The sequence below is a fragment of the Zonotrichia albicollis genome, chromosome 15, assembly GCF_047830755.1.
Source record: "Zonotrichia albicollis isolate bZonAlb1 chromosome 15, bZonAlb1.hap1, whole genome shotgun sequence".
NCBI lineage: Eukaryota > Metazoa > Chordata > Aves > Passeriformes > Passerellidae > Zonotrichia > Zonotrichia albicollis.
This window is the reverse complement of record NC_133833.1, coordinates 13,939,145-13,966,406: the sequence shown is the minus strand read 5'-3', so window position 1 is coordinate 13,966,406 and position 27,262 is coordinate 13,939,145. Positions and strand designations below refer to the sequence as shown.

The 27,262-nt window shown below is 41.4% G+C and overlaps 1 protein-coding gene across 3 annotated transcripts; it reads left to right on the top strand.

Moving 5' to 3' along the window:
- The first annotated feature begins 1,774 nt into the window (after positions 1-1,774).
- Positions 1,775-24,782, top strand: PANK3 (pantothenate kinase 3). 3 transcript variants are annotated; one of them, XM_074552375.1, is made up of 7 exons: positions 1,775-2,268; positions 11,049-11,401; positions 12,219-12,472; positions 12,579-12,755; positions 14,664-14,787; positions 17,008-17,133; positions 18,462-24,782. In XM_074552375.1, exons 1-7 carry the CDS (start codon positions 2,241-2,243, stop codon positions 18,510-18,512), a joined length of 1,113 nt encoding a protein of 370 aa, XP_074408476.1. In that variant the 5' UTR covers positions 1,775-2,240; the 3' UTR covers positions 18,513-24,782. The 3 variants fall into 3 exon arrangements, with proteins under 3 accessions (XP_074408476.1, XP_074408475.1, XP_074408477.1); XM_074552374.1 differs by having other exon boundaries at positions 2,254-2,363; XM_074552376.1 differs by having other exon boundaries at positions 2,256-2,396.
- Positions 24,783-27,262: the final 2,480 nt, after the last annotated feature.

Genomic DNA, 27,262 nt, shown 5'->3' with positions numbered 1-27,262 from the left:
AGCAAGTTAACTTCCAGGTAGCAGCTAAATTCTTGTATTCCCTAATATGTATGCAAATGCTTGTGTTTAATGTTTTAATAGTAAACTACATTGCAGTGAGAAACCACAAAACCACGCCAAAATTTCCTGCCTTTACGAGTAACACACGAGAATTTCCACAATTGCATGTCACTTACAGAAAGAGAGAAGTTTTGCAGCCTTGCTAATACACTCTGAACTTCCTTTAAAGGATGAAAAAAGAACACTTAGAAGGCTTCAGAGTAAGTTTACCAAATACAGATATTTCAGAAAGGAAACATGATAAATGGGAAAGGGCATCCACAAGAGAATTTTGGCTTTTTAGTGAAAGATTCTGGATTAAAATGAACAATAAATATATGACAGGTTTTACATGTTTAGGAGCAGGGGGGAATGGAGGGTGAGAAGACAAGGCTCCTGTCCTTACACAACAGGTTTGTGAGTAAAACTCATGCCCAGGAAGCTGAGCATTCAGTCTTTGCTTTGTGAACAGTTATTTCAAAAGAGACTTTCGCCAAAGCTAAACTCCAGACACAAAGAAACTTCAGCTTCCAAGACAGAGATTATGCCCAAATCCTCCTCCCAGACCAGAGCTTTTAGGTTCATCCTAGGTCACAGTAACTGATCTATAATTACAGAGCACTTTATCACAAAGGAGATGGGAGAAAGTGGAAAAAGCCTATTATGAATTCTGGCTGGAATCCAGGGTTGTGAGCAGTAGGTGGGAGACCTCACCATGTGGTGCCACTGGCAGTGCCCCGTGACAGCCTGGCCTGTGCCAGGATTGCTGTGACCAACAGGACCAGGGCAGTGACTGTCCCTGTGTGGGCACTGGGCAGGGGCACCTCAGTTCAGGAAGGACATGGAGGGGCTGGAGAGAGTTTAGAGAAGGGAATAGAGCTGGGGATGGGTCTGGAGCAGCTGAGGGAGTTGGGAAGGGGCTCAGCCTGGAGAAAAGGAGGCTCAGGGGGGACCTTGTGGGTCTGCACAGCTCCTGACAGGAGGGGACAGCCACATGGGGGGAATGCTCTGCTCCCAGGGAACAGGGACAGGAGGAGAGGGAACGGCCTCAGGCTGGGCCAGGGAAGGTTGGGTATCAGGAAGAATTTTTCGACAGAAAGGATTGATTAGATATTGGAATGGGCTGTCCAGGGAGGTGGTGGAGTCACCGCCTCTGACGGTGTTCAAGGGAAGACTGGACACAGCACTCGGTGCTCTGCTCTAGGTAACACAGCAGTGTTCCGTGCTAGGCTGGACTCGGTGATCTCAGAGCTGCTTTCCCACCTAATTGTGTGATTAAACATCAGCCTGTCACACCAAGTGAGTTTCCAGGGAAATAAAGTTACTGGTGCCATCATTGGAATCCAGGCAGAGGAAAGAAGCCACTTCCCAAACTGCTCCGGTGCTTAATTGTGAGAGCACTTCAGTCCGAGCGAGGGGAAATGAAAGCAAACGCCAAATGCTCGTTTCACTTTACAATATTCGAGTGGCTCCGGCAACTCGCAGAGCGCGAACCTCGGCTGGAACTGAGGTTATCACAGGGGCGCGGGGCCTGTGCCCGCTGCCCGTGCCCTGGCAGTGCCCCTGTCCATGCCCGTGTCCCGGCGCCCGCGGCCCAGGCGCGGCCATTGGCAGAGGCCCTGCTGTGAGGGCGCGGGGCCCGCCGGGAGCTGTAGGCGCGGCCGGACTGCGGCTCCCGGCGCGCCCCGCGCCGGGCGGGGGCAGCGCTGCGGCAGCGGCGGGGCGGGCGCGGAGCCGCCCCGGCCCCTTTGTGTGCGCGGCCGCGGCTCCGGCGCCGCCGCCATCTTGTGCTGGCCGGGCCCGTGTCCGTCGGGGCTCCGCGGGGCAGCGCCGGGGCCGCGCTCCTGCACGGAGCGGCCGAGCGGAGCCTCCCCGCGCTCCCCCGCCCGGGGCCCGTCCCGCGGCTGCCGCTCGGCTCCCTCCGCTCGGCGCCTCGCGAGCGGAGCGCGGCCGCCCCGCCCCGTCCCCCCGCCCCAGCCCGAGCGCCGATGCCGCCGCTGGAGCGGCCCCTGCCCGGGCCGCGGGCGTAGCGGCGGGCGCGGCCAGCGCCGCTCCCCGGGAGGCGGGCGCCCGGCGGGCGAGGAGCATCAGGAGAGCGAGGCCCGGCCCCGCGGAGCCGCCGCCGCCGCTGCCCGCCCCATCAGGCGAGCGGCAGGAGACCCGCCCCGGCCGGCAGCGAGCCGGGCCGCCGCCGCAGCGCCATGAAGATCAAGGATGCCAAGAAGCCGTGTAAGGCCGGGCCGGGGGAGGGGGCGCGGGGCCGCGCGGCGGGCGGTGCCCATCCATGGAGCCGGGAGATGCCCGCAGAGACGCGAATCGCTCCTGTGCGTCCCTCTGAGCGAGGTGTCGGGGTTCAGGTGATCCTCACTGCTGGCGTCGGAAGGACTAGAATAGAAAGTGATATAATCAGTTTCTTGGGGATGGGTGCTCTTTTTGATTAGCCACTTAACCGCTGTGCTGAGCGTCTGCGCAGGTGGCTGGTGATGCTACAGTTTTGGTTTTTTATTCAATTTTAATTATTTTTGGACTATTTACTAACATTTGGATATAACTCTTTTACTAAAATTCTGAATTCTCCCCTTTTATAATCACAGCTGTAATAATATTTCTTGCTATGTGTTGTTCTGGAGTGCCATGTTTGTTTTGGAGGGTGTAAACGTGATTCAGACTCAGGTGAATATAAACAAAACGTTTTAAGATTACAGCTGCTTCTTGAAAAGAGAGATTTGGGTTGAATATGGTCAATCTATATGCAGTTGATGTGCTCTCAGTGTAACAAGTGCACAGCTGTGCAAGGCAACACACCTGTCAAGCTCATACAAGTGTGCCTTAGCTGAAAGGGATGCAGGTTTTGATCCACTGAGTTCAGCATCTTTTTCTTTGCCATCATACTTAAGGATTTACTTTCAGGATGAGTTACTAGATAGAAAATGCCTAGTCCCAAATTTCTAGGCCTCGTGTGGTTCATACAGCGTGACTGGCTAATGAACTGCATACAACCAAGACAGGATATTGGAAGTTGGTGTCTTAAATTTATTTTTCGAGCAGCCCAAGAAGAAGAAAATCACCAAACACGTATTTAACACAGGAAGTATTAGCATAGCTCTAGAAATAACTATAAAGGCTTTGAAAGTAGGTTGTTTCCTGTGGTCTGGTGGGGAAACCCTATATATGTATCTTGTAGCACACAAGTAACCATCACCTCTTGTTAGTGCCACAGTGTTAGTCTGTGGAAATTGCTTAATTGACTGTAATGATGTTTATGAAGAGTCAAGTTCAGGCAGCATTGTTTTCCCCTGGTATAATATTAAGAAATTTCATCAGGACAGCAGTAGCTGTAAAATGTTATAGTGATTTGAGAATTGGAATGGAGAGACTAGGACTACTGCTGTAGAAACCTGCTAATTTCAGGACTGTCTCTGCTGGACTTCAAAGCCTTTGTTTTCTGTAGTGGTGGATTTAAGCCTCACTGTTAAATAACAGTGCAAATGTTACCAAGAAGTTTTAACTGCTCAAATATGCTGCAGTTGTAGTTACAGTCTTCCAGGTCTTGAATTTGAACTTTGATGTTGGTTTCATGATGGGAATATGGGAATTAGAAACAGTTGGAACTGCACAAGCAGGAGGGGCAGGATACAGTGTCAAACTACGTTGTTTATTTCTTCTTGACTCTTGAACACACTTAGGAGCTGGTGGCTTTTTAAAAGATAATAGCACAGAGTTTCTTAGGCAGTGAACTTTAGACTCAGTCTACATATTTCTGCCCATGGTTAGTCACACTGAGAGAGCAGCTGAATGTGTGAAGAGGACCAGGTCCACAGAAGCACTGAAGGTGGAAATTGATGTTCAGGGGTCTCTGGTACCCAAATACTGCTGTCAGTTTGGCTTAAATTCTCACATGGACGTGAAAGCTGAGTTGGGCTCACAATAATACTTGCAGACTGTTTACAGATCATTTGGCTAAAACCCTTGTAGACACTTTTCAAAACAATTGTTGAGTGTTATATTCCTCAGAGCAAGTGAGTACCTGATCATCTGTGATGGAACCAGATGTGGTCCTGGGGAAAGTGGATAATTGTTACTTAACTTTAGAACCTGCAGAGTAGAATTGAGCAGATTGCTTTAATCTGCCTGTACTTTTGTCTGTGATGTTTAGCATCAGGAAGGAAGGGCTGATTGCAGTGGTTGGCATGAGAGAGGTGAGAGTAAAATGGAAACACCAAACCAGTTCAGAGCTCCTGATGTGAGTACCCTGCCTAGACCTTCTTGTGTGGTCCTCCCTTCCAGATCTTCACCTGACCAGTGCTGTCACTAATTTGATGGAGTAAAAACTGAGAGAAACACAGCAGAATTGATGGAACACAGCTTCTGAGACTGGCTTTCTTGAAAGAAGCTAGTAAAGGGCCAGTTAAATCTCATCTGCTGATGATGAGAGGAGTCAAGCATTTTAAAGGAAGATAAGAAAAATTCAAATCAGGAAAACCTTGTACTAAGTCAGCGTAGCAGTGAGAGCTGGAGAGGTTTTGGAGTTTCCATTCTTGGAGGATTCGTGAAAAACTTCTGAGGGCTCAAAGTGTTGACTGGACAAAGCTGTGGCTGACCTCATCTGGTTGTTGGCAGTTTTCCTGCTGGTGTAAGAGAGGTCAGAGCAGATGACCTCCAGAGGAACCTTCCAAGCAGCAATTGCGTGATAGCTCTTCTGAGGAAATGCCCATGGGGAAGAAGGGCTGGCAGTTTTCAAGGAGATTTCCAAAGGTTATTTGTGGGTTGGGATGATAAATGTGAGAGCAGCAAGTGTTGCAGAGCTGCTGCTGTGTGGGATCTGCCCGAAGCGAAGGGAGCAGGAGCTCATTGAGAGCTGTGCGTGTTGGCGGGGGCAGGCGGAGCGCGGTGCCAGCGTGCTGTGCTCTCCAGGGGAGCTGGAGCCCTTCCTTCCCTGGCTCTGCAGGAAAGGCAGACACGTCAGTACTTGATACACTCGGTGTGTGTTACTTTTTGTAGTCTGTTCCTTTGGATTGTTTGTTGAAAAGAGTTTGCCTCTATTTCCCTTGAGGTGAATTGAGACACGCTAATATAGGAATGTACATTGCAGAGATTTGCAAAATCCTTCATCAGTATAAAGGAAAGATGAAAATTTCAAGTTTATTTTCTCCTGTGTGCTTCTATGGACACATGTAATCATTGTGGACACGTGGGGCATTAGTGTAGTAAAATTGATGAAAAATCCATTTGGATTGATGGAGAATCCTCTATAAATAGATGGATTTTTTTTCCCCATAGAATTTGCTGCATATTTTTTTAGTATCCTAGCATTTTCTTATTGGTCCTTGAAAGCTGATGATTAGCCCATAGCAGATGTTAGAGGCTCTCACTTGATTGCAGTTGAAAAATGTATTTCTAATAATGAATTAATACTGCCAGGAACAGTGTATACTAAAAGTGTTATACACAGTGCATCTTTAAGTGTTAAATTATGCCTCTGCATTCTTTATCTCACCATAATAACACCTATCCCCAAAGAGATGGCTGCTGAAATGTCAACAAAATTACCAGAATGAGCAAGGAAGGAGAGGCTGAAAGCAGCGATATTTTGTGTTGTATTAAGCTTTGTGTGGTACCCACTTGTAGAAGATAGAGCCCATGAAGAGCAGTTACAGTAATTGCCCGTTAGCACCTGTCCTCCCACCCCAAACGGGGCTCTTCTGCAGCTCTGCAGCATGATCAGAGCTGGCTGAGTGGGAGTTTGCAGAGCGTGATGGAGTTTTCCCACAAGGAAAATGGGAGGATGTGCCAGGGTGTGTCAGATACATTTAATTTGCATGTTAATTCTATCCAGCCCAAATGTATTTTGAGCTGGACTTGGGATATTAGAACCAAAAACCTGTTACACAGCTTGTTAAGGAGAGAAAGTCTCCAGTGTCTCAAGGACTAAGGACACTTAAGTGCAGTTTTGCTCTGTAGAGGCTCATAGGCCAGGTAGACTGGTGTTCATGGGCACAGCCAAGGCATTTTGCTGTCCAGCCCTCAGGTTAATTTAATTTAATTTAACAGTTCAGCAAACTTTGGTGTGTTTTTTCTTAACTTGTCCCATAGCTCACATTAGCTGCCTTAGCCCCCCAGCTGATTTAGCTGTTAAAATTTGCCATCAGGTTGTACTTTGCTGCTTGCTGATTTAGGGAAATGCTGTAAGTACAAGAATGGATGCACATAAGAGAATGTATTTGGAGAAACTGCAAAATGCATTTAGTTTATGTGTTTATAAACACTAACTGTGTAATGGTTCAGTAGAACTTTTAAATAGTTGTTTGCCTTGTCAGTATTCAGATAAGAATGGGATCAAGGTTAGTTTTGGTACCAAAGGCTACGTACTAGGCTGAATTAGATAAGTTTTGAGCATCAGAACTGATGATACTGCTTAGTTGCATAAAGAACTGTTGCAGTGCTGGCAGAAGTAAGTTTAAGTTTTTGTGGATTTCATGATCATTTTCCTTTGCTGTACTTTAAGGCTGTATAACATCATGAACCTTGGCACCCTTTGGCAGCTGTTCCCCAAGCTGTGTTTGTACTTGGAGTGCAACAGTTTTATTTCTTAATAATGCATAAGCTTTCTTACGGAGATGACACAAGATGTGGTAGGCTGTTCTTTGCTGTCACTGAATTTTTTTTTCCCTGTGAATTTTTTTTTCCCTGTGGTGCCAAGCTCCCAGCTAGAATTAGGAGTTAGCTGCTCTTCTTTGATGGCTGGTTCTTGTTAAATTTATACAGGATTGACCCAGAGTGTTACTTTATCTTACTGGGAAAATGAAGTATTTCAAAGGTGTTTGTGTTTCAAATATGTCATTTACATTCATAGGAAAGAGGTTGACAGGTATCTGTTTCTCAGTTTTTAAAAGCAAAATACAACTGGAACATTAAACTGAGGAATCTTCAGCGTGACTGAATAAGGGAGGTGTAGTTAAGTTTTTGAGTGTGTACTTCCTGCAGCTTTGGATCCAGAATGGGTGTACAAATCAGAATACAAGTGTATGGCCTGGGTAAAGCTTCAGAGGTCCCCTGAAGAACCCATGGAAAAGGAAAACACTTCAGCCTTTGTGCTTGCATGGGCACAAAGAAGACATGTACTGTAATTATTTCATTTGGCATATAAAGACCTTATAAGATATAAGTAACCTTAAGACTGCTGCCAGTGACTGTGTACAGCACGAACTTGAGAAGTGCAGACACAAGAGAATGAAGCTTCCCTGTGCTATCTCTAAAGATGATTAAGGTTTAAATAACAAGCAGCAGCCACCCCAGCATGGGTTTTCTTACTCAGCACAACTGCTCCATCATTACATGACCACAGCACTCTTCCCTTGCGGGAAGTACTTTTCTAATTGCAGGAAGCAGCTCTAGGGAATCCTTTTAAAGATCATGGGTTTTTTTTAATTCTGAGCAGGTTGCCCCTCAGAGCTGTCTTCCCAGCATGTACTGAGCAATCTGTTGCTTTATTGCAAGGGCTTCTGGTTGCTGTGTCTAGGTAGGGACCACAGTGGCTCCTAGCAGAGCTGGGGAGTGAAAGCAAATCTGGATTTGTAATTAAGGAGGTTGTGTGTTATGGTATTCCACTTGGTGTCCTGAAGATAGTTAAATTTGGTGTGAAGTATCACATTAAACACCATATGGGTTTTGACTTCCCAGTTAGTGTTGTGCTTCGTGTATCTGTCTCTTCTTGGATAGTATAGATCTGTATTTTGTGTATTCTTAAGTGGAGCCTGGCCTGACTTCCTAAAAGCAAAATGAAAGAATTTTATGTAGTTTATGCAAGGCAGTTTGGCTTGTTAAATAAAAAGCTAGATTCTTACTTTTCCTTCTTTCAAATGGTTACTGACCACTGCAGAGAGGAGGTGAACTTTGAAACTTTGGGCCCTGGATTTGTTGTGTGAATAGCAGTTAAATTCTCAGCAAGGAATTTCTCTGAGCTGTGCATCACTTTTTGTGGAATATTCCTGGGAGTAACAGTCAAGAGGAAATGCTAAAAAAATCTTTTAATTATCTAATCCCCACAGAGCTGTGGAAAAAAGTCCAGCTTTAGTGCAGGGGAATTGACTCTCCTTATGGATTGAAGCTGTGGAATGATAGTTACAGTTGTGCAAGTCTACAAACCTAGCATCTGCAGACCTGTAAGCTTGAAAAAAAAGGCTGTGTAATTGGCTTTGGCCTCATCCAGACATGCTTCTGTAACTGTGACTGCTGAAAGGATCTAGCTGATGTCTGGGGATATTTTTTCTAAAGGTTTTGCTGCTGCCATTCTGTTCTTAAGTCTCTCAGAGAAGCCAGACCCACAAATATAAGTATCAAAATACCTTTTGTAGAGTCATTTATGTATCCCTGCATCCAGATATAATGGATCCTAAGCCAAGATCTACCCTAAGCAAACCTGCAGCAGCAAGAGGAAGGTTCATGAGGTTTCCATATTGTGTCCATGTACAGTTACATTCAAATTCAGTAAAATCAGTGTGTTTCTATTATTTAAAGACAGCTCAGGCATAGATAAATCTTGTATCCTTGCAGTCCCAACTGAATTTGTGTGTATGTAGATCCCCTTCTGTGTTTGGAAAACAAAATGGCTTTCATTCTCCTGGCTGCACCTGTAATAAAATCCATAGAAATCAATCAAGAGTGGCTTGCATGCACAGGAACCCTTGTGTAACACGTGTAACACCTTCTTGCTGCTGTAAATACTAAGTTAACAGTACGTGGGCCCAGTTGCTTGTCAGAACTCCTCCACCTTGCAAATGAAACTTGAGCAATGTATTGCCAGCCAAATCTTCACAAGTTTTCAGCAGAAAAATGTAAAACTTCCTATGGTTTGTCACAGGTGAAAGCTGACCTATTTCTTCAGTTTTAAAGTCTGTAAATGGCTGTTAAGATCATTCAGTTAACCCAGAAAACTGATCTTGTACAGCATGATCCCATTTTTCAGCATAAAATGTGTTCTCATTTAAATTATGGAATAAATGTACAGTTCAGCTGTTCTTGTTTTTACTTGGTGTACAAGATCCTTAAACCTTAAGACTTAGAGAGGCGTGACTAATGCTGTATTTGCAAAAGCTTTTTGGATCATTTAACATGGGATGGAGTGGATCTTCTGACAAACAGGCATGACTTGCACCAAATCATCCTTCAGCTCATCACATGAACTTCCAGCTGTTCCCCCCTCTTTCCTGTTTTGGAGGACAAGATCTCAGTTAGATCTTGTCTTAGTTAGGACAAGATCTCCAACCCCAGGTAGTGCTTGGGTTGGGGTGTCCTAGTTAAATTCTGCATGCCTTGGATTGACTCCTCCAGGTACTTTGAGTGAATCAACTGCCCTTCTTCAGTTTTGTTCTTGTGACACCATTCATGGCAAGGGCTTGAAACTTGGTGAGGGTTAATAAATCCTCAGCTAATTGTGGTCAAACAGTAAGATGTCAGATTTTCTTATGTCCAGAGTCTCCAGATGAAGAAGGCTGGCATGCAGTCACAAACTCAATTCATGTGTATTTTTATGCTTAGTCTTACGCTTAGCCCTCAGTTTTATGGAAAAGATACCAAATTTGTAGAACTTAATTTCCACTTCAAACTACGTTTTTTTTCACAGAATTTACCTTTGAATTTAAATTTAGTCTATCAAGGTAAGATAACCAACAATTTTTTTTTTCCATTAATGTCTGACAATATTCTCTTGATGCCCATTTCTCAAAGTTCAGGTATCATTGGAGTTTCTTTTCTTCTTAACTTTAGCACTCTAAATAAATTGACACACAGCCAGCCTTGCCTAAATACATTATAATAATTTGGTAGGTCATTCTTCTCAAGCATAGATCCCACTGGTAATGTAAATACAGTGTAATTGCATCTTGCTCATGATAACCATATTAATATCTTTCTGGTTTTGTTCCTGAGTTTCATGCTTCTGTAAGATATAAATTACATCTGAAGAGATAAATTGGACCTCTAAAAAAGAAAAACAGGAGGCAAAACCAAGCAAGTTACAGTGCCAGTTAGGAAATAGAATATGAGCTTCCCAGCTGGATATCCAGGATCTTTTTTGAACTGTTTCTGGGAAATGACAGTGGGAAAGCTCTCAGTTGGAGATGTTGGCTTTGCTGTAGGGTTTTTAACTATCTTTTTCACTGCTCTTAGTTAGGAATATTTACTGATACAGCCATGTTCAAACTTTGGTCATGCATGCCATAGACAAAATCCCTTTTAGGAGCTGCAGTCATCCCACATAAGGGACAAAGGCAAAGCACTTGTGGTTTAGTGCTGTTAATTTGTAGTCCAGAAATTCCCCCTTCCTAGCCCAGGTACCAAAAAAAAAAAAAAAAAGAAACCAGAAAATGGAACCTAAATATTCATTTTCTCTTTGCTTGCACTTTTTAATAGGACATTTTGTCATCCTTTTGACTTCAAGAGCTAGAAATTGGGTATCTTAACTGTGTCAAATTTTAAAGTGCATGCAAATAAATTTTCTCTCAACAACCACATTATGTGAGGGACTGTTAGAGGAGGAGCACCTGGGCTGCCCCTGTGGTCAGCTGTAATGTGTAATCTGCTTTCTTCAGGTGTGCATTGCACCCTTTGTACTGAACTATGTCAGAGCTGTTATTTTAGAAGTGAAGGTTATTTTAATCCTTTTTTCTCAATAAGAAAAAGTGGTTGAATTTTGTTTATGAGTTGGTCTGAAAGATAGAGTATGGTTTGGGAGTTTTTAGTTGAGCTTTCTGAGCACCTTATAGCATTTAAATGTGTAGAGTTGCTCATTTTTCCATTTTTATGTGAGGCCAGAGAGACTTTTAAGGTCAGGTAATTGAAATGAGTGGTAGTTCTTTTTTCCTGTGAGGAAAAAAGTTCTTTTTCCTGTTCCTTTTTCCTTTGTTGTTAATGTCTGTCTGGTTGAAAAGTACAGCCTGGGTCAGTCTTAAACTCCATGTGTGGCTTTTGCTCTTCCACAAACCTAATGGCTCATTCTTGTCTCTTCACAGCTTTCCCATGGTTTGGCATGGACATTGGGGGAACATTGGTCAAACTGGCCTATTTTGAACCTATTGACATCACTGCAGAGGAGGAGCAGGAGGAGGTGGAAAGCCTGAAGAGCATCCGCAAATACCTGACTTCCAACGTGGCCTACGGATCCACTGGCATTCGGGATGTCCACCTGGAGCTGAAGGACTTAACCATTTTTGCTCGAAGAGGAAACTTGCACTTTATTCGGTTCCCAACTCATGATTTGCCTACCTTCATCCAAATGGGAAGAAACAAAAACTTCTCAACACTACACACGGTGCTCTGTGCCACTGGTGGTGGCGCCTACAAGTTTGAGGAAGATTTTCGCACAGTAGGTAGCCTGCCCTGCCTCTGCCTGAAGATGATGGGTTAAAATAACCTGTAGTTTGAAAATAACTTGTTAAAATAATCTGTGGTTTGAAAAACTGGAGAGCTCTAATATATTTTAGTACTGATTTTGGTATGGTGAGGAGTTACAGCCTTCCTGGAATCCATAGCATCAGTTAGTTGTCTTTGTGCTTTATGAGAGAACAGCAGCTTAAATATCACATACAGAGCTGGAGAGAGCCTTAAGCCCTGCAGAATTTCTGACCTGTGGTTTTCCTGTGATCCTTGGAGTGTTGATGAAGTTGCAAGGATAGTTAGTACAATGTCATTGAGCTTTTTATATGCTGATAGCTTAGGAATTACTGTTTTGACTTGTAAGATGGGGGAGGAACCCAACAAACCTTGAACAGATTTTCAGATATGAGTTCCACCAAGATGACACTCAGTGGGGCCTCTAGGGTATTTGATGACCTTTTCATTGATTTAAATTGATGAAAAATGTTAATTTTTCAATGGAGTAATGTCTTAGAATTCAGAAGTGATCTTTGAGCTTACTGAAGCAGATACTTATACTGCGTCTCCCTTCTTGATTCAGGTCTGAGATCTGGATTTACATTCAGATTAACTTGCTAGTTTAAGTTTATGCATTCAAAATTCAGGTCTGAATTCTTTGTTGGCTTTATAGTGGCATTGAAATTCCTGAATTAGTCATGTGAGATAGCTTCTTAAAGTTGGGCGGTACAAATATTGTCATAAATTTGCAGCTCATTTGTGCAATGTTAGATCATGTTGCCACAGTCTTTTTTTCTTTCTTAACACAGATTGGAAACCTCCAGCTGCACAAACTGGATGAGCTTGACTGCCTTGTCAAAGGCTTATTGTACATAGACTCTGTCAGCTTCAATGGCCAGGCAGAGTGCTATTATTTTGAAAATGCCTCAGATCCCGAGAGATGCCAAAAGATGCCTTTTAACCTGGATGATCCATACCCCTTGCTGGTTGTTAACATTGGTTCAGGAGTCAGTATTTTATCAGTCCATTCCAAAGACAACTATAAAAGAGTAACTGGAACAAGGTAATTTAAAAATCTACATTGGGGTTGTTACTCTCTGGGGCAATGAAACAGGGATATTTCTTGTGAGGAAATGCTGTTTGAAAGCAATGGTGTTCTCTGTCCTTAGTCTAGGTGGAGGGACCTTCCTTGGGTTATGCAGTTTGCTGACAGGCTGTGAAAGTTTTGAAGAAGCTCTGGAAATGGCATCCAAAGGAGACAGCACACATGCTGACAAGCTGGTTCGGGATATTTATGGAGGAGACTATGAAAGATTTGGTTTACCAGGATGGGCTGTAGCATCCAGGTAAGCAGGAGTCTCTTTGTGGATTATTCTCTTGGTTTGTGGAGCTTCAAAAACAAGGCTTCAACTGTTCATGCAGAAAGAACTGCTTTTCTGCATGGTTTTATTGTAGTTCACTTACATTTTTATCCTAAAAGTGGGTATCCTCAGCTTTCCTGCTGGTTTAAAGCCATGTGCAAGTGCAGGTGCCTGCTAGGTCAATATTGAAGAAACCTCCTGAGGTATTTCATGCACAGCTTTGTGTGAGTCAGAGGGAACACGAGGTGACAGCAGGAACAGAGTGCAGAGGTGGTGTGCTGTAACCCAGCAGGCATTTGAACACCTCACAGCCACTCAGGCACTCCCAGTGAGATGGGGAGAGAACTGGGAGGAGAAAAATAAAACTGGTGTGTTAGATAAAGAGTGTTTAACAGGACAGAAATGGAACAGAACAGAATGGTCTCCTCCCCACTCTTTGTGCACCCCCATTGTGCTCACTGGTGGGGTGCAGTGAGGAGCAGAAAAGGCCTTGACTGCTCAGCAATAACAAAAACATCCCTCTGTTATCAACAATTTCCAGCACAAATCCAAAACACAGCTCCATGGTAGCTACAATGAGAGAATTAACTATCCCAGCTAAAACCAGCACACAGCTACTAGGAAGAAAATTAATTTTGTCCCAGTCAAAATCAGTACAAGAGAGGGGGGGGAAAGTGCCAAATTCTTTTTATATTACCTAGAGTCTTTTAGTAGAGCCATTGTCTAGAGGGAAGGTGAGTGGGAGATGGCTTTTATGTTGCTCTTACAGTGGAGCAATTCCTAATTTTTTTTGGGAAATGTAGTTGTCACTACAGACACCTGATGTAATGTTTTAAGTACTTTTCTCACTGGAGAGGGCTGTTGAACACAAACAGTTTGCACCATGTCATTGTCATCAACAGAGGACTTCTGTCACAGCTACACACATTATTTCCATTGGGGAGTATCATCAATGATATTACAGCTTCACTACCCTTACAAAAGATAAGAAAAATAAACTCTGCAAGCAAAACTAATATTTACATAAGTGTTCATTAAATCTTTGCTGTTACTCCATAGGGAATCATAATTCATGGCAACTTAATTGTTCTCCCTCTGCAGCCACCTGAGTCCAAGCCTCTTGAGAGCCCATGTGCTGAGAGGTTTTAATATGTGTGAACTTTACACTTCAGTCAATAACATTTTACCTTGCTTTATGTTGGTACTTTGTGTTCTCATTTGCTTTTTAAGATCCTTAAGAGCTTTAATGGCTTTTTGAGCTCTACAATAATCAGGATTCTTGCTCTCCAAACTGGCTCAGAGTCCTTGGTGGTTAAATATCACATGTAGCTATGAATTCTTGTCTTTTGTGCTGTGCGTGGCAAGGGAAGTGGCCTGATCCAGAACTCTTCATTTCTGCAACCTAAATTGCGTTCTATCACTTCATTTTGTTTCAGAGGGTTGTGTTCCATCATAAAATGGTTTAATTAATGGAAGAAGACCTCTGAAATAAAATTAACAGTGACAATAGATAGGTTTTGTTTGTGAGGAAGCAAGCATGAGAAGTGGAAGATTTACCAATCAAGCAGTGACTTAATTTACAGTGACTAAATTTGCAGAGTCATCTTCTGTGAAGAATAAAATTGTTTTACTGTAGGTGGTTCTTCATGGAAGTCAACAATCTGAACAAAAATCATGTGCTGGGGGGCTGTTGTTGTAACACAATTGACTGTGAAGGAATAAATAAAGGTATAGGGTCAAATTGCTGTATTTAATACAGACACTAAAAGCAAGTTCCTCAAAGAGGAAACATGAGACATAGGTTTTGTTACAGCATAAAAAAAAATCCATTTTGAAATTATTTCAAATGCACATGAATCACTTTGTAACTCATGACCATTTCTCCTATTCTAGTTTTGGGAATATGATCTACAAAGAGAAGAGGGAGTCTGTCAGTAAAGAGGATCTTGCCAGAGCCATACTGGTCACCATCACCAATAACATTGGCTCTATTGCCCGGATGTGTGCAGTGAATGAGGTAAAACCTGACCAGAAAATGATCCATCTACAGCTCTGTTACATGTCTTCACATGGAATGACTGCTGAAATGGTGTATCATTTTAAACCTTTTAATACATTCCCAAATGAAATGAGAAATGCATGTGGTAGCTTTGAGCTGGGCCTACAGTCACCCTGCTTTAGCAAGGGGGCTTCAAGTCCTTTATCAGAACATCCCGTGCTTACCTGCAGGCTCGGGGCTCCATTCTTTACCAAAAGCTCCTCATCAGGTTCCCTCCCCTTTGGCAAAGACATCCTTATCCCACTGCTCCAGAGACAGTCAAAATATTCTGAGGCAATTCCTAAGGCTTTAACCACAGAACAGCTGGGGGTGCAAAGGGCTCCTGGAGATGATGTAGTGCAGCTCCTTGCCAAGGCAGGGTCACCCAGGGAATGCATCCAGTCCTGAGACATGGACTGAGACAAACTCTGTGCTTGGAGGTTTCAAAATACATGACTTGAGCAACTGCAGCATGTAAGCTGCTGAAAGTCCTGCTTTAAGCAGTGCATAATGATGGCCTCCAGCAGTTTCTCCAAGCTGAAATTATCCTCTGATCAAAGCCTTGTTTCTAGATAAACATTATTTTTAATTTTTTCTAGCTCTTGAGACTTTAAAATTGCTTGACACCTCTCATCTTGCTGGTTGATACAGAGGTTTCCTGCCATCTTCTGTTTCTCAAAGTTCAAAAAAGAACCAGTATTGGTTCAGTATTAGTGTGGACAGCCAAGAAACTGTGAAAGAATACTGAATTTAGGCATAGAAGACATAAGAGTCTGAGCAGCAGGGATTCCTTCCTTCCTTTCTTCTATTATCAACAAACTTGGGATAAAATGAGGTTTAGCAATAGCTTTCTTGGAGAAGACTGTGGGTAACTGAATTTAGAATTCTACTTCAAATCTGTGCATGTGATTGTCTCAGAAGTACCAACAGCCCTGTTAGCTGCAGTAATCCTCCTTTTGTTTAGGAGCCAAATTAATTATATTTTCTGGTTTTAATTTTGTAACCTCTCCCTCAGTTTTGTTATCTTTCTCATGTCTGTCTTGGAAAAGGAAGGTAATTTTGTGAGTGTTAATTTTGGCTTTTTGCTTTATAGCAAAGCTTAATAACAAAAGAGTTAAAATGAAGATGAAATTGAATGTACATTCTACATGTCTTAGGCAAATTATGCAATTTGTATTTAAGGGTGGGAGTAAATGAGGACAAATCAGAACTTGTAAACTGCACAAACTACCTTTATTCCGAGTGGGTTTTGGTCTAATTCCACCTATGTCACAGAACTACAAACCATAAGAAATAGCTAATGAGGATACATAAAGTAGTACCTTGAACTGATGTCTAAAGATGAAATAAATGTAATTATTTTGATTTCTTGCAGTAGAGCAGAATGATGTTTTTGTGTCTTAACTATGTGTCTACTTTTCTTCACTGGGAACTAATCAGGATGGTTAAAAAACAGTTGCACATGAGACATTTGACTGCAGGTTGAATTGTCATATTAGTTATTGTAATAACTTGGAAATGACCATTTATTTAATGCAATTAAGTGCTTTTTAAAGCACTGTGCTAAGGACTAACACAATTACATTTTCTTTGGCTTTTCCTCTCGGGTCATTAAACCGGGGTTTAATGTTTTCACTTAGTGCTGGATTTACTTCAGTTAATGGGGAATATGAAGTGATTTTCACTTTTTTACATTTGACTGGATTAAATTCACAGCTCCCTGGTAGTATTCAAGTGCTCCTAGTGTGATGCCAGGCTGAGGTACAGTGAGGGCTGGAGATAAAGGAACATCTGTCATGTCTTACTGCCTTCGGCTTCTTTACAGTGCTGCCTTGTTGCATATGGATCAAGCAGCATTGTACAGGGCTATGAAGGCATTGAGTCTTCTCTACCAAACACAAGTATCTTTCATTTCATTTCTTTCTTAGCTGGCTTCTTTCTTTGGTGTAATTGCTGAAAATGCTCACTTAATTTGAAACACAAATGCTACTTGTCTGTAAATTAAGTCTTTTAATTCTCGAGGGTTGCACCGTTTTTCTTTCTCCCCAAGTATGCCATGTTTTAAATTTTGGAACCATGTTTTAATTGTGGGTTGTTTAGTTTTTCTGTGGTTTTTTTCCTTGCTTGAGACAGTCTTCTCTTTCAAAGCTGTGTTAAACAGTGAAAAGACTTAATCCTTTGCTATTTTTTTTTTTTTAGAAAATAAACAGAGTTGTGTTTGTTGGCAACTTTTTGCGTGTGAATACTTTGTCAATGAAGCTTCTTGCATATGCACTGGATTACTGGTCAAAAGGTCAGCTGAAGGCCTTGTTCCTAGAACATGAGGTATGCTGTGGCTCATTTATCTGTGTGTTCTGTTTCACCATAAATCAGAAATGCCTCTATTGAGTAGCTCTCATGTGTGATATCCTGAGGCACCAAGTGCTCAGTAAATATTAGAAATAACAGGAGGTTTGTCTTGCTGAATTGGTTCTCTGGGAACAGATTTCTGCCAGGGAAGTACTTCAGTCACTTTGGGGTTTCTCAGTTCATGCTGTGCATCTCTGGAGAGGGACAGCAAAATGTTCAACTCTGTGCTAAGGGTCAGCAGTCTTCCTTGGCTTTGGGTGGAAACAAGAGTAAGTATTGTGTTTCAAAGAGTGCAGAAATGTAAAGCTTGGCCCTCTGAAACACTTGCATTGTTCTCAGCTGAGCTTGAGCAATGTCTTGAGAGTCAAGACTGCTTTGACAAGGCCTGTTTTCATTCCACAACAGACCCCTCAGAGCTGTTGGAGTGATTTTATGCTTTGAGAATAACCTGCTTTTGGGCAGCTTCTGCTGTCTCAGTATGCAGTACTGAGAGCTTTGACCTGGTTTGGTTAAAATATGAGCAATCAGTATTAATTTCAGGTGCAACAGTTGCTGACTTAGAGCTTCTGGACAGTGGATTGGGAATTTTTGTCCTCAGTTTCTTGGTCTGAAAATATTACAGCATTCCATCTATGCCCTTCAGATGATTTTCACAACTCTTTTCCTTTATTGTGTATCCCAAGACTGACAGTCTGTTCTGATGGGCACAGTAACAGTGGATGGTTCTTTGTTAGTTCTGCCCTCTTCAGATTTTTCTTGGGTAAATTTTAAACTCATATTTGTCAAGTGTATATTCCAAACACTTAAATACTTCTTAGTTATAGGGAGGGGGAAGATTTCAGTCCACAGGGGAAAAATAATTCAACATGAGAATGTGGTTCTTTGCATGCAGGTAGATAGACAGTCCAAAAGTGTGATGTGTGGATATAATTTGAGGAATTTTTCACTTTTGCTTCAGAAATAATGTTGCTATGGGTATTGAAGATGTTTAAGCAAGCAAAAGATGCAGCTTCTCTAGGAAGAAAAAGCCAAACCTGCTTTCCATGCTTTAGGAGTCACTGATACCTGTCCTAGTGATCCTGCAGCGTATGGTGAGGCAGGAAACCTCCTGAAGTCAAGCTAGATAAGAAGGATAAAATGTTTGTTTCACAAAGCCTTGAATAATTACTGTGAAATATTATACATTAAAAGTGTATCATGTTCTTTTTGTACCACTGATCCATCAGATGATTGTTGTCAGTAAAATGTGATTACTGCAGAATTTAATACCCTACTTAAAGTTGATTTTTTTTTTTTTTTTACAGGGATACTTTGGAGCTGTTGGTGCTCTGCTTGGGCTGCCAAATTTCAGTTGAGATCCCAGATGTCACTACACTGAACTCTTTTCCACCTGAATGACACTTGTTTATGTCGATGGGAATCAAATCTGGGGAGGGGAGGAGAAAAAAGCTGATTTTTCTGTAACTCTTCTAAGAAGTGATGAAGCTACTGAGTATTGCTGTTGTAAGGAACGGGGTTTCACTCTGCTGGGCTTTGGCAAGTGAACTGTTTGTGGCTGTAATTTATGTTCTTTGGTACGTGTAGCCAGTAGTGAACTTCTAATATGCAATACATCCTCTGAAAACAACTTTCCAGAACTTCCAGAAGAAGGAATGCCAAACCCTTAAGTGCTCAGGATGCAAATATTGCAGGTTTAGCCCCAAGGCTTTAGGCCCATAAGTTTATATATAGAATTGATGACTAAAAAATTATTTTCATTAGTTATGCTGTTATTATGAGCACAAGATTTGTGTTCTTACAGAAAACAAAAGACAGCCAGGTACTATTTACAAGATGAGGAAACTGTAGACAATTGCTTCCCACAGTAAACATAATAATTATTTTATTTTTATGTGTAAAATTAATGCTTTAATTTCCAGTGGGAAGAATAGAAACACAGAAAATCAGCCAAAGCAGCAGATTAAGCAGTTGATATTTTGAAGGCTTTCTGAAGATACCTTAATTTATTGGAAGATTCAGCTGGTGTTTTGGGAAGACTCCTCTCTCTTTGTTTGGATTTGGAAACGAGTTCAGTGATTAAAGGAGGCAGGTTTTAGGGAAGTTTTTTTTTTTTTTTGTGGTGTTTTTTTGGTCTTTTTGTTTTTTTTTTTTTTTGAGGACATGACTTCCAAAATGCCTTCTGGATTACTTTTTTTTTTTTTGTCTCATAAGTTCTTCCATCATGAATCATCATTTGTAAAGGTACCCTAAAGCCTGAGAGAATTGAAGAAATCATTATAAAATAGACTAATTATGGGACCTCATAATTCTGATGCTTTGGCTTGTTTCTGTAGAGGTTTGGGAAAATTTTTGCCCCATCCTACTGATTTGAAGTTGTGATTTCCCTGTAATTTTGTAAGAGTTGATCAGAATTCAAGCAGATGTTGAAGTTGAAAGGTTACTTTTGGATTTGGAAGTTGAGGACAACATCAGAGTTTGTATTGCAGCAGCAAATGGACCAATATTCTAATGCACTTGCAATATGGAACCATTCATCAAATTGTGGCCTTGGGATAAAATCCATACTCTGGAACTGATTTTTGGGGTTTTCTGTAGACTTTTAAAATTTACAGTTATGATTATTACAATAACTTCAGTCCTGAAGCCAGGGCATGAGATCTTAAACTTACAGGACTATCATACAGTAAGTAGCTGTATGACTTTTTGTGGACTAAAGCTACCAAATTTTGTGATATTTTCCTGTTAAATTTATTTCCTGTAAGTGCATGAGGAGCAACCAGACCCAGACACGTTCATATCTTGGGGTTTAAGGTTTTTAAAACTGATTGCTCAAGTATTCCACAGCATGGCTGTGTTGTATTTACAAATACATCCCCCTTGTGTTAGAAACCCCTGTGCTATTTTCACTCTTCTCTTTCTCAAAATTCAAAGCCCCAAACTAACATCATAGGGTTTTGCTTTTAAAATTTTCTGTGGTCCTTTCAGAGTACAGTACCTTAGAGCAGGCAACTCATTAAGTGCAATGCTAATCACAAATGCAGTTCCATTTATTGTTGCTTTTCCTGGTACTTGTACTCCATTTGCATTGTGCTTGCTTTGATGTTTCACTATAGACATAAACAACTAAAAATTACACTCACGGTTCAGCTGATCTAATGCTAATCAGAGCACTTCAGAAAATAAGTGAATGCAGTTTTTCTAGAATGTCTTTATAAATGCTGTAAACTGTTCCTTTTGAGTTAGGATTGACTATCAAAAGTAACCTTTCTTTGGTTATAAAACTGTGTATAAACTTAATTTTCTGAATGTTCTGGCAGCCTGCTGAAAATTTTGCAAACTAACTGCATATTTTACTCACAAAGGGTGCTTTAGGAGACATACTACACTCCATTAGAAACAGTTCCTTTAGCCCATGTTTATTGCTACTTCAGTTGTGATACTCAGTCCTCTTGAAGCAGTAGTTAGAAGCTACTTGTATATTTAACCAAAAGCACATATAGAAGATGATTACTTAATACCCATAGTTCATTAAACCAATTGATGTGATCTAACATACATTTTTTAAGTAAGCTGTACAGAGTTACAAATAAAATAAGCAAATGGAGTAATTCTTGAATAGCTGTACTGTATAGAAACTACTGTGAGAATCAAAAAGTATGCCCTACCTCTGTTTTATTTCCCTTGAGCTTCTAAAAAAAATTGGCTTTCTGTTGCTAATTTTATCAGCACAATTGTTACTTCATTACAAGAGCAACCACAGCAGTTGTCAAGCCCTACTGTAAAGCCCAGGGGTCCTGTGTTTAAGCCACATCTTTGGGTTTCATCTCATTTTCTGTCAGCTCAGAACTTGTTACCAGAGTCTCCAAAGATTGACTCTACCACCAGGAGAAATGATAGGCATCACAAATAATTGCAAGATAAGCCTTAATGTCTTTTCTTCTAAATTCTCTTGTAAACAGGTTGAAAATGCTTGTTTCTTTTGTATGAGTCACTGAAGTAAGTTGCTTTTTCCTGCTAGTCTGTTTTTACTTTCACCCTTGCCATTTCTTTTCCTCAGAGCTAATTGGCTGAAGCAGCTTTAGGGTGAATTGTTTCAGTGTGATGTACTACAGTAGAGAAAATTTGGGGTTTTCTCAGGACTACTGTGGTCTTCTCAAGTGGAAACACTTTCTAGAGGAAAGTTCTGTGATAGTTCTTGAAAGTAAAAGTAAGATCCCTTTTGAATGTGTAATCATCTGCAGCTCAGTCAGCCATGTGAGTGCCTTTTGAGTTTTTCATATAATGCCAATTTTATGGTACTGGGACTTTATCCATGAGGTTTCCTACCCAATATTACTTACCAGAAAAATGGAACGTCATTTTATTGACCATGGAGATGATCCCCTTAATGCAGTGTAGCAGGAGATACCAGGAAAAAATCATCAGGTTTCTTCCTATCCCTGTAGCCCTTAGTCTTGGGGTAAGGATTTTGCATTTCTTGGTCTTATCCCTCCAGCTTGGTCCTTTCAAGTATTATGCACAGTTTTATTGTATCATTATCTCCCTAAAAATCATGCAAGTTTATAATGAGATAAGTACTGTTTATTTCTGGGTAGAGAAGTTCAATCTTAGGTGAAGTTATTCCAAGCTATTACACATAACCACTTTGACCTTTCTAAGTCTTCTTGGGTAATTGCAGTTTGAATGAAAGGGGAACTCTTACAATACATCTTGAATATTTAACAGGCTGGAATTAAAACATCCTCAGTTTTCTTTACTGAACTGATCAGAGGTTTAAATACAAACAATTTTTCATTCTTTTTAGTAAAGTCTTGATATATTTAGGAATTGAGAGAGAAGCTGCAGTGATGCACTCTGTCTCTTAGTTTGCTCAAGAGTTCCAAAGTGTGTTCAGGTGTCTGCCCTGCCTTTTGAAGATGTTTAACTCCCTCAAGCACTTGTGTGATTCTGCCAGCAGGTGCTCATAATTGAGAGTTCCAGGGTGGAAAGAAGAGAAACCACCCACATTGTCCCACTTGGCCTCAGCTGTACAGTCAAAAGCTCTGCCTTCACCCGATGGACCCTCTGCTCTTCAGTGCTGCTGTGACATTCCTGCTTGCACTTGGGTTGGTATAGATGCAAGGTGCCTGTAAGGGCTGGAATACTCTTTGTCTCTACCCAGTACAGGTTTTCAGGAAACACCTGCTTCCAGATCCATTGAAATAACTTCTCATTTCTAAGTATTTCAAAATAGTTATGGGGTTTTAATGTTTGGAATTAATTAAAAGGTCTTTTATCTAGAGTAGTTCTCTGCTAGATGAAGATTAGATGGTGTCTTTCACATCAAGTCAATAATTTTCATTAATGAGTAAATTTGCAGTCAAGCTGTTTTTAAATATCACTTTGATTGTGGGCATTCTGGATACCACTGCAATCCTGAGGAAGTGACTTCAGAGCAGAGGTGAAGGTCAGTGTGGTTCTGTTGAGCTACTTCTGGTCAGTTCCAGTTAGAACAAGACTAATTCTTTCCCTTGTCACTTCTTTTTTTTCTTATCTACATCTCTTTATATAGGCTTAAAAACCATATAATATGTGACAGAGCTTTGCTGAGGTTAAAAAGTGACCAAACATCTGTGGGTCAGGTTGGAAGTGTTTGAGCAAGGCCTGTAGGTCCCAGGGCAGAGCTGGGGACACACAGTTTCTGTTTGGGTGTGGTAATTCTTTCACTTCCCATTAATGCACAGTCACAGCTGGTGGGTTTCACAATCACTGTGAATAAAATGAGAGAGAATTTAGTCCTCAGATATGACCATGGGAGATTAAAAAAATACAGTGTAGAAGAATAATTCCTGCTCAAAGTTCTTTAAAGTTTTACCAATGTATCCCAAAATACATCACCAGTATTTTGTCAACTGTGGTAAAATTAGTAATTCTCTAAGTTAACAAAAGTCTGTAAAGAAGCCTGTTGTATTAGTTTCATTTGCATCACACATGGAAAGCATATTAAGTATTCTTAAAAACACACTTTTGAAAACATCTCAGATGATGCTGTAATATGTCTGTAATTATTAATGTGCTAATGGAATATGTTTGAGCAATCTCAGTTTGCATAACTGAGTGTCAAATCCTGCTCACTCTGTAGTTACTTCAGTAAATCATTCTTTTAAACTAATGAGCAAGATTTGGCCTCAAGGTCTTCTGCCTGGGGAACACAGTAATGCTACTTTGCATATTCCTGCTGGTGCTAAATCATTTGTTGAAAATAAAGATTCTAAATAGAAATTGTAAATAAAATATTTATGGCCTGGTCCTTTTGACAGACTTAAATTTTATCATTTGCCAATACTTTTTGGCCTTATTTTGAGTTTCCCTTTTGGGTTTGGTTTTTTGACTGTGTGTGTTAATGTGGCAAGTCATTGGCAGGTGTGGCTTCCTGTGCTGCTTTATATGAGGCCCGTGGCACATCAGGAGACAGATGGGTTTTCATAGCTGCATTTCCATGTTCATCTTGTTTTGTTTTGTTACTGTAGCTCTTTGCACAAATTTGTGTCAAGCAGAACACAATTGGCATTTGTTCTCTGCTAAAACTTCCAAGAATGTCAGCCACTACTGAAAGTGTTTAGGAAAGCTGTTGAAAAGTCAGAAGTACCCATTTAAAGTATTTTAAAATCTCAATGTGCTAATTAGTGACACCTATAAAATGAACTGGAATATTGAGTGCTGGTTGCTAATCTTTGCTATAAATTGCTGACATTTCACAATTCATATTTCTGGCATCAGTTTAAGAAATTGTAAATTCAAGCTTTGGGAGGAGGTGTATTAGTTTCAGATTGTGCATTATGAAAGACTAGTGAATTAGTATTTTGAGACATGAAATTACAACAGCTAGAACATGAAAATTAATGTGTTTGTGTTAGGGTATAGAGGGCTTTAGATAACCTGCACTTTTACATTCTTGAGTTTTGGCATTTTACCAAACAAACATTTAATTTTCCATTTACTGTCTCATCATGTGCAGGCCTTGTAATCACCAGATGCTGTCTTCAAATATTTGTTTTAGTTAGCAAAGCAGAGAGGCAAATGTGTAACTTGTAAGCCCTGGTAGGATGGAAGTTCTCTGAAGAGCCATTTGGTTAAGTTGCCTTATTCTATTACATTGCACTCATGGTATGTCTCTGCTTTCCTGTTTACTGTTCAGACACTGAAGATGTGATGTAAAAATATGTGCTACAAATTTTTCATCATAAATTACTCATGAATACCTTTGTGTCACCTGTTAAACAGCTCTTGTAAATGATGCCTTTATGCCATCTGTAATACAGCTCTTGTAAATTGTTTAAATTATTTTTCTTTTTATAGATTCTCATTATTGAATGTACAGATTAGATCCCTTTAATATGTCACTGAGTAATTTGATTTGGGCCCAAATATGGACAATGCTGTAATTCATCCCATCAAAACTGTAAATAATTCTTTACTGCTTGTTTGCATGAGTGAAGTTTGGATTTCATTTGCTTTGTCATAAACCAACTCCTCTGTCATGGGCCTACTTTTTACAGTTTATTTTCCTGGTTTCATTGCCATTTGTTCTGTACGAATGTTGAAACAGTACTTTGTCTTTTCCTAATAAATAATTTGAGATTGTTCATGGCTGGCCTGCATTTGTGGGTTTTGTGGGAGGGATTTTTGGGTGTGTTCTTTTCTTTTGGCATTGTAAATTTCTGCAACATTTGATACTGAGGGTTGTGGCAGAATATCTGTGACTGCTGTGGTTTCATGTTCTTTTCTTCCTCTCATAAGCTGATAATTCTCAGCTTTTGGATTCAGGTGCCGTTTTCAGAAACACTGGATGTGCCTGGTTTGCAGTGTTGAAGAGTGAAATGTGCTCTGGAAGCATTCTAAGCTTTTCCCTTCCAAATCCACCTGGGAGCACCTGCTGCTCCCTGCACAGGCATGGGGAGCCCAGTGTCACGTTTTACTGAATAAAACCTTCATGTGCCAAGTGCAGGCTGTATATAAACCACCCCTCTCTTGGAATTGCCCTTTGCTTATGTTTTGAAATGCCAAATTTTGTCATCCTGAGGTTGTCCTGAGGGGTCCCAGTGGGCAGGAAGTTGAGAGCAGGGGAGTGTGAGCCACAGCAGCATCCTGGCACTGCAGCTTGGGACAGGCTTGCTGTGGCACAGATGGTCCTTCAGGGTTCTCTGCAAATATTTTAGCCATCCAAACCACAAAGCTTTGCTGTAACCCACCAGAAATGAAAGCTCCTTCCTGTGTTGCATTTCCAATGAGGTCTGCACCACAGTGATGATTTTTAGGGGAACACAAATTCTTTACAAGTTTAGGGAGTTCTGATTTGTTCAGTGTGCTTTTTTACATGCAGAAATACCTCATGGAGGGAATTGCAGTAGCCTTTTGTGGAAGCTGGTCTGCATTTCAGCTGGGGTCCTTAACTGCTTCTGGTGCAGCCCATGTGCAAGCTGAGGGTCCAGGATTAAGCTTCATTACTTCTTAGCTGGTGATCTGTTTTTAATTTTTTTTAAGAAGTTTGTATGAAACAAGTGACTTCCTCTTACTGTAAGACTACTCAAGCCAGCTGTATTTGAATTTTTGCTGAACTCAAAAAATGAAAACCTCTAATTTAATTACAGTTGTAACTTCCCTATTTTTAGAAATGCCGATTAAAAATTAAGTTTGCCCTTAAATCCTGGAGTGGAACCCCCTGCTCTAAAGGCCTGTCTGTCTACTGGTGTTCTATAAATATATCCACTTTGTGCAATTTTGGGGTACAGGAGTGCCAGGGTTGGCTGTGCTGTGCTGGAGGGAACAGGCAGATGTCAACCAAAATCCACAGATCTGTGGGTGCCTGTCAGCCTGGAGAGCCTGTGCAATCCCTGACTGATGTGTGTTCTCACTTTGCTGCAGGGGCTGTGTAAATGGATCAAAGGTGGAGTCTTTCATAACCCAGATGTGTCCAGATATGTAAATCACTGAGCTGCCTCTAATGAAATCTGTTCATGCACATTTTATATCCCAGGCTTTGGGCTGGTTTGTGGAGAGTTACTGATACCATTTGATAGCAGACAATAAAACTTCAGGGAAAATTCCCTTGTAGGGTGCACAAGGGTTTAGAGCAGTAATTTGAGGAAAAGGTATTTATTTTCAGGTCCCTGCTGGAGAGCTGCACAGGCTGTGGGCCGAGCTGAGCTGATGCTTTGGACCCTCCCTGCTTTCCCCCAAGTTTCTGTTTCTCCTCTGTCCCCTGGTCAAGCAGAGGCTTCAGGGGAGGATTTGCCCTCCAAGAAATGCACATTGCTGAGCTGCACAAACACCTGGGAGCAGAGCACAGAAGGATAAGGGGGAAAGGCACAACCCAGACCGACACTGAAACTCCCACATGCTCTGTAAATTGATATCAGGGGAATTGCAAATGTTCAGCACCTGATAAACTGATCTCTTTTCTGGCCATTTCTGGGTTTTTAATGGCAGCCACTTTTGAGGACATTCCCCATCCTCTGGAAACCAGCATTTTCCACCACTGCCTTTCCCAAGCCCACTGTGACCCACAGGTGCAGTTTTAGGCTGAGGCACCATCAGGAAAGGTGAAAATTCCAAGAGCCTGAGACCTTCTGCTTATAGAAGGGACCAGCTGATCCCTTCCAGCCTCTGCATGAGGTGTTGCTGACAGCTGGGGCTGCTCTCAGCTTTTCCCAATTCATCTCTTTGTCCCTGGGTAAACACCCCAGCTGTTTCTGGTATTTTTGGGGTGTTTGTCAGCTCAAACAGACCTGCATGAGACAGGAAAACACTTTGGTCCTGAAGTTCTCATATCCTTTGAGGAATAGGGTTTGATTCTGCTACCACAGGAAAACGGACAACATAGAGAAGGACAGTGAGAAAAAGCCTTCAGACAAACACATACTCAGTCCTGCTACAGGGCAGTTGTAAAAAATGTGTTCCAGCTCCCAGCAGGAATGTGTTAGAGATGTTATAAGCATCTTTCACACCAAGTACTGCTGCTCTTTGCTCTGAAGGGTGAGAATGGGACCTCTGGGGATCTCATAAGAGGAGTGTGATTTCAACTTCTCCATTTCAGCTGCTTTTCTCCCTCACACTGGGACCTTGA

Coding starts and splice junctions, on each gene's coding strand:
- PANK3 (XM_074552374.1), top strand. CDS start 2,324: ATGGAGCCGGGAGATGCCCGCAGAGACGCGAATCGCTCCT. Junction 11,402..12,218: donor TTGAGGAAGATTTTCGCACA/GTAGGTAGCCTG, acceptor TTCTTAACACAG/ATTGGAAACCTCCAGCTGCA. Junction 14,788..17,007: donor GGATGTGTGCAGTGAATGAG/GTAAAACCTGAC, acceptor TTTTTTTTTTAG/AAAATAAACAGAGTTGTGTT.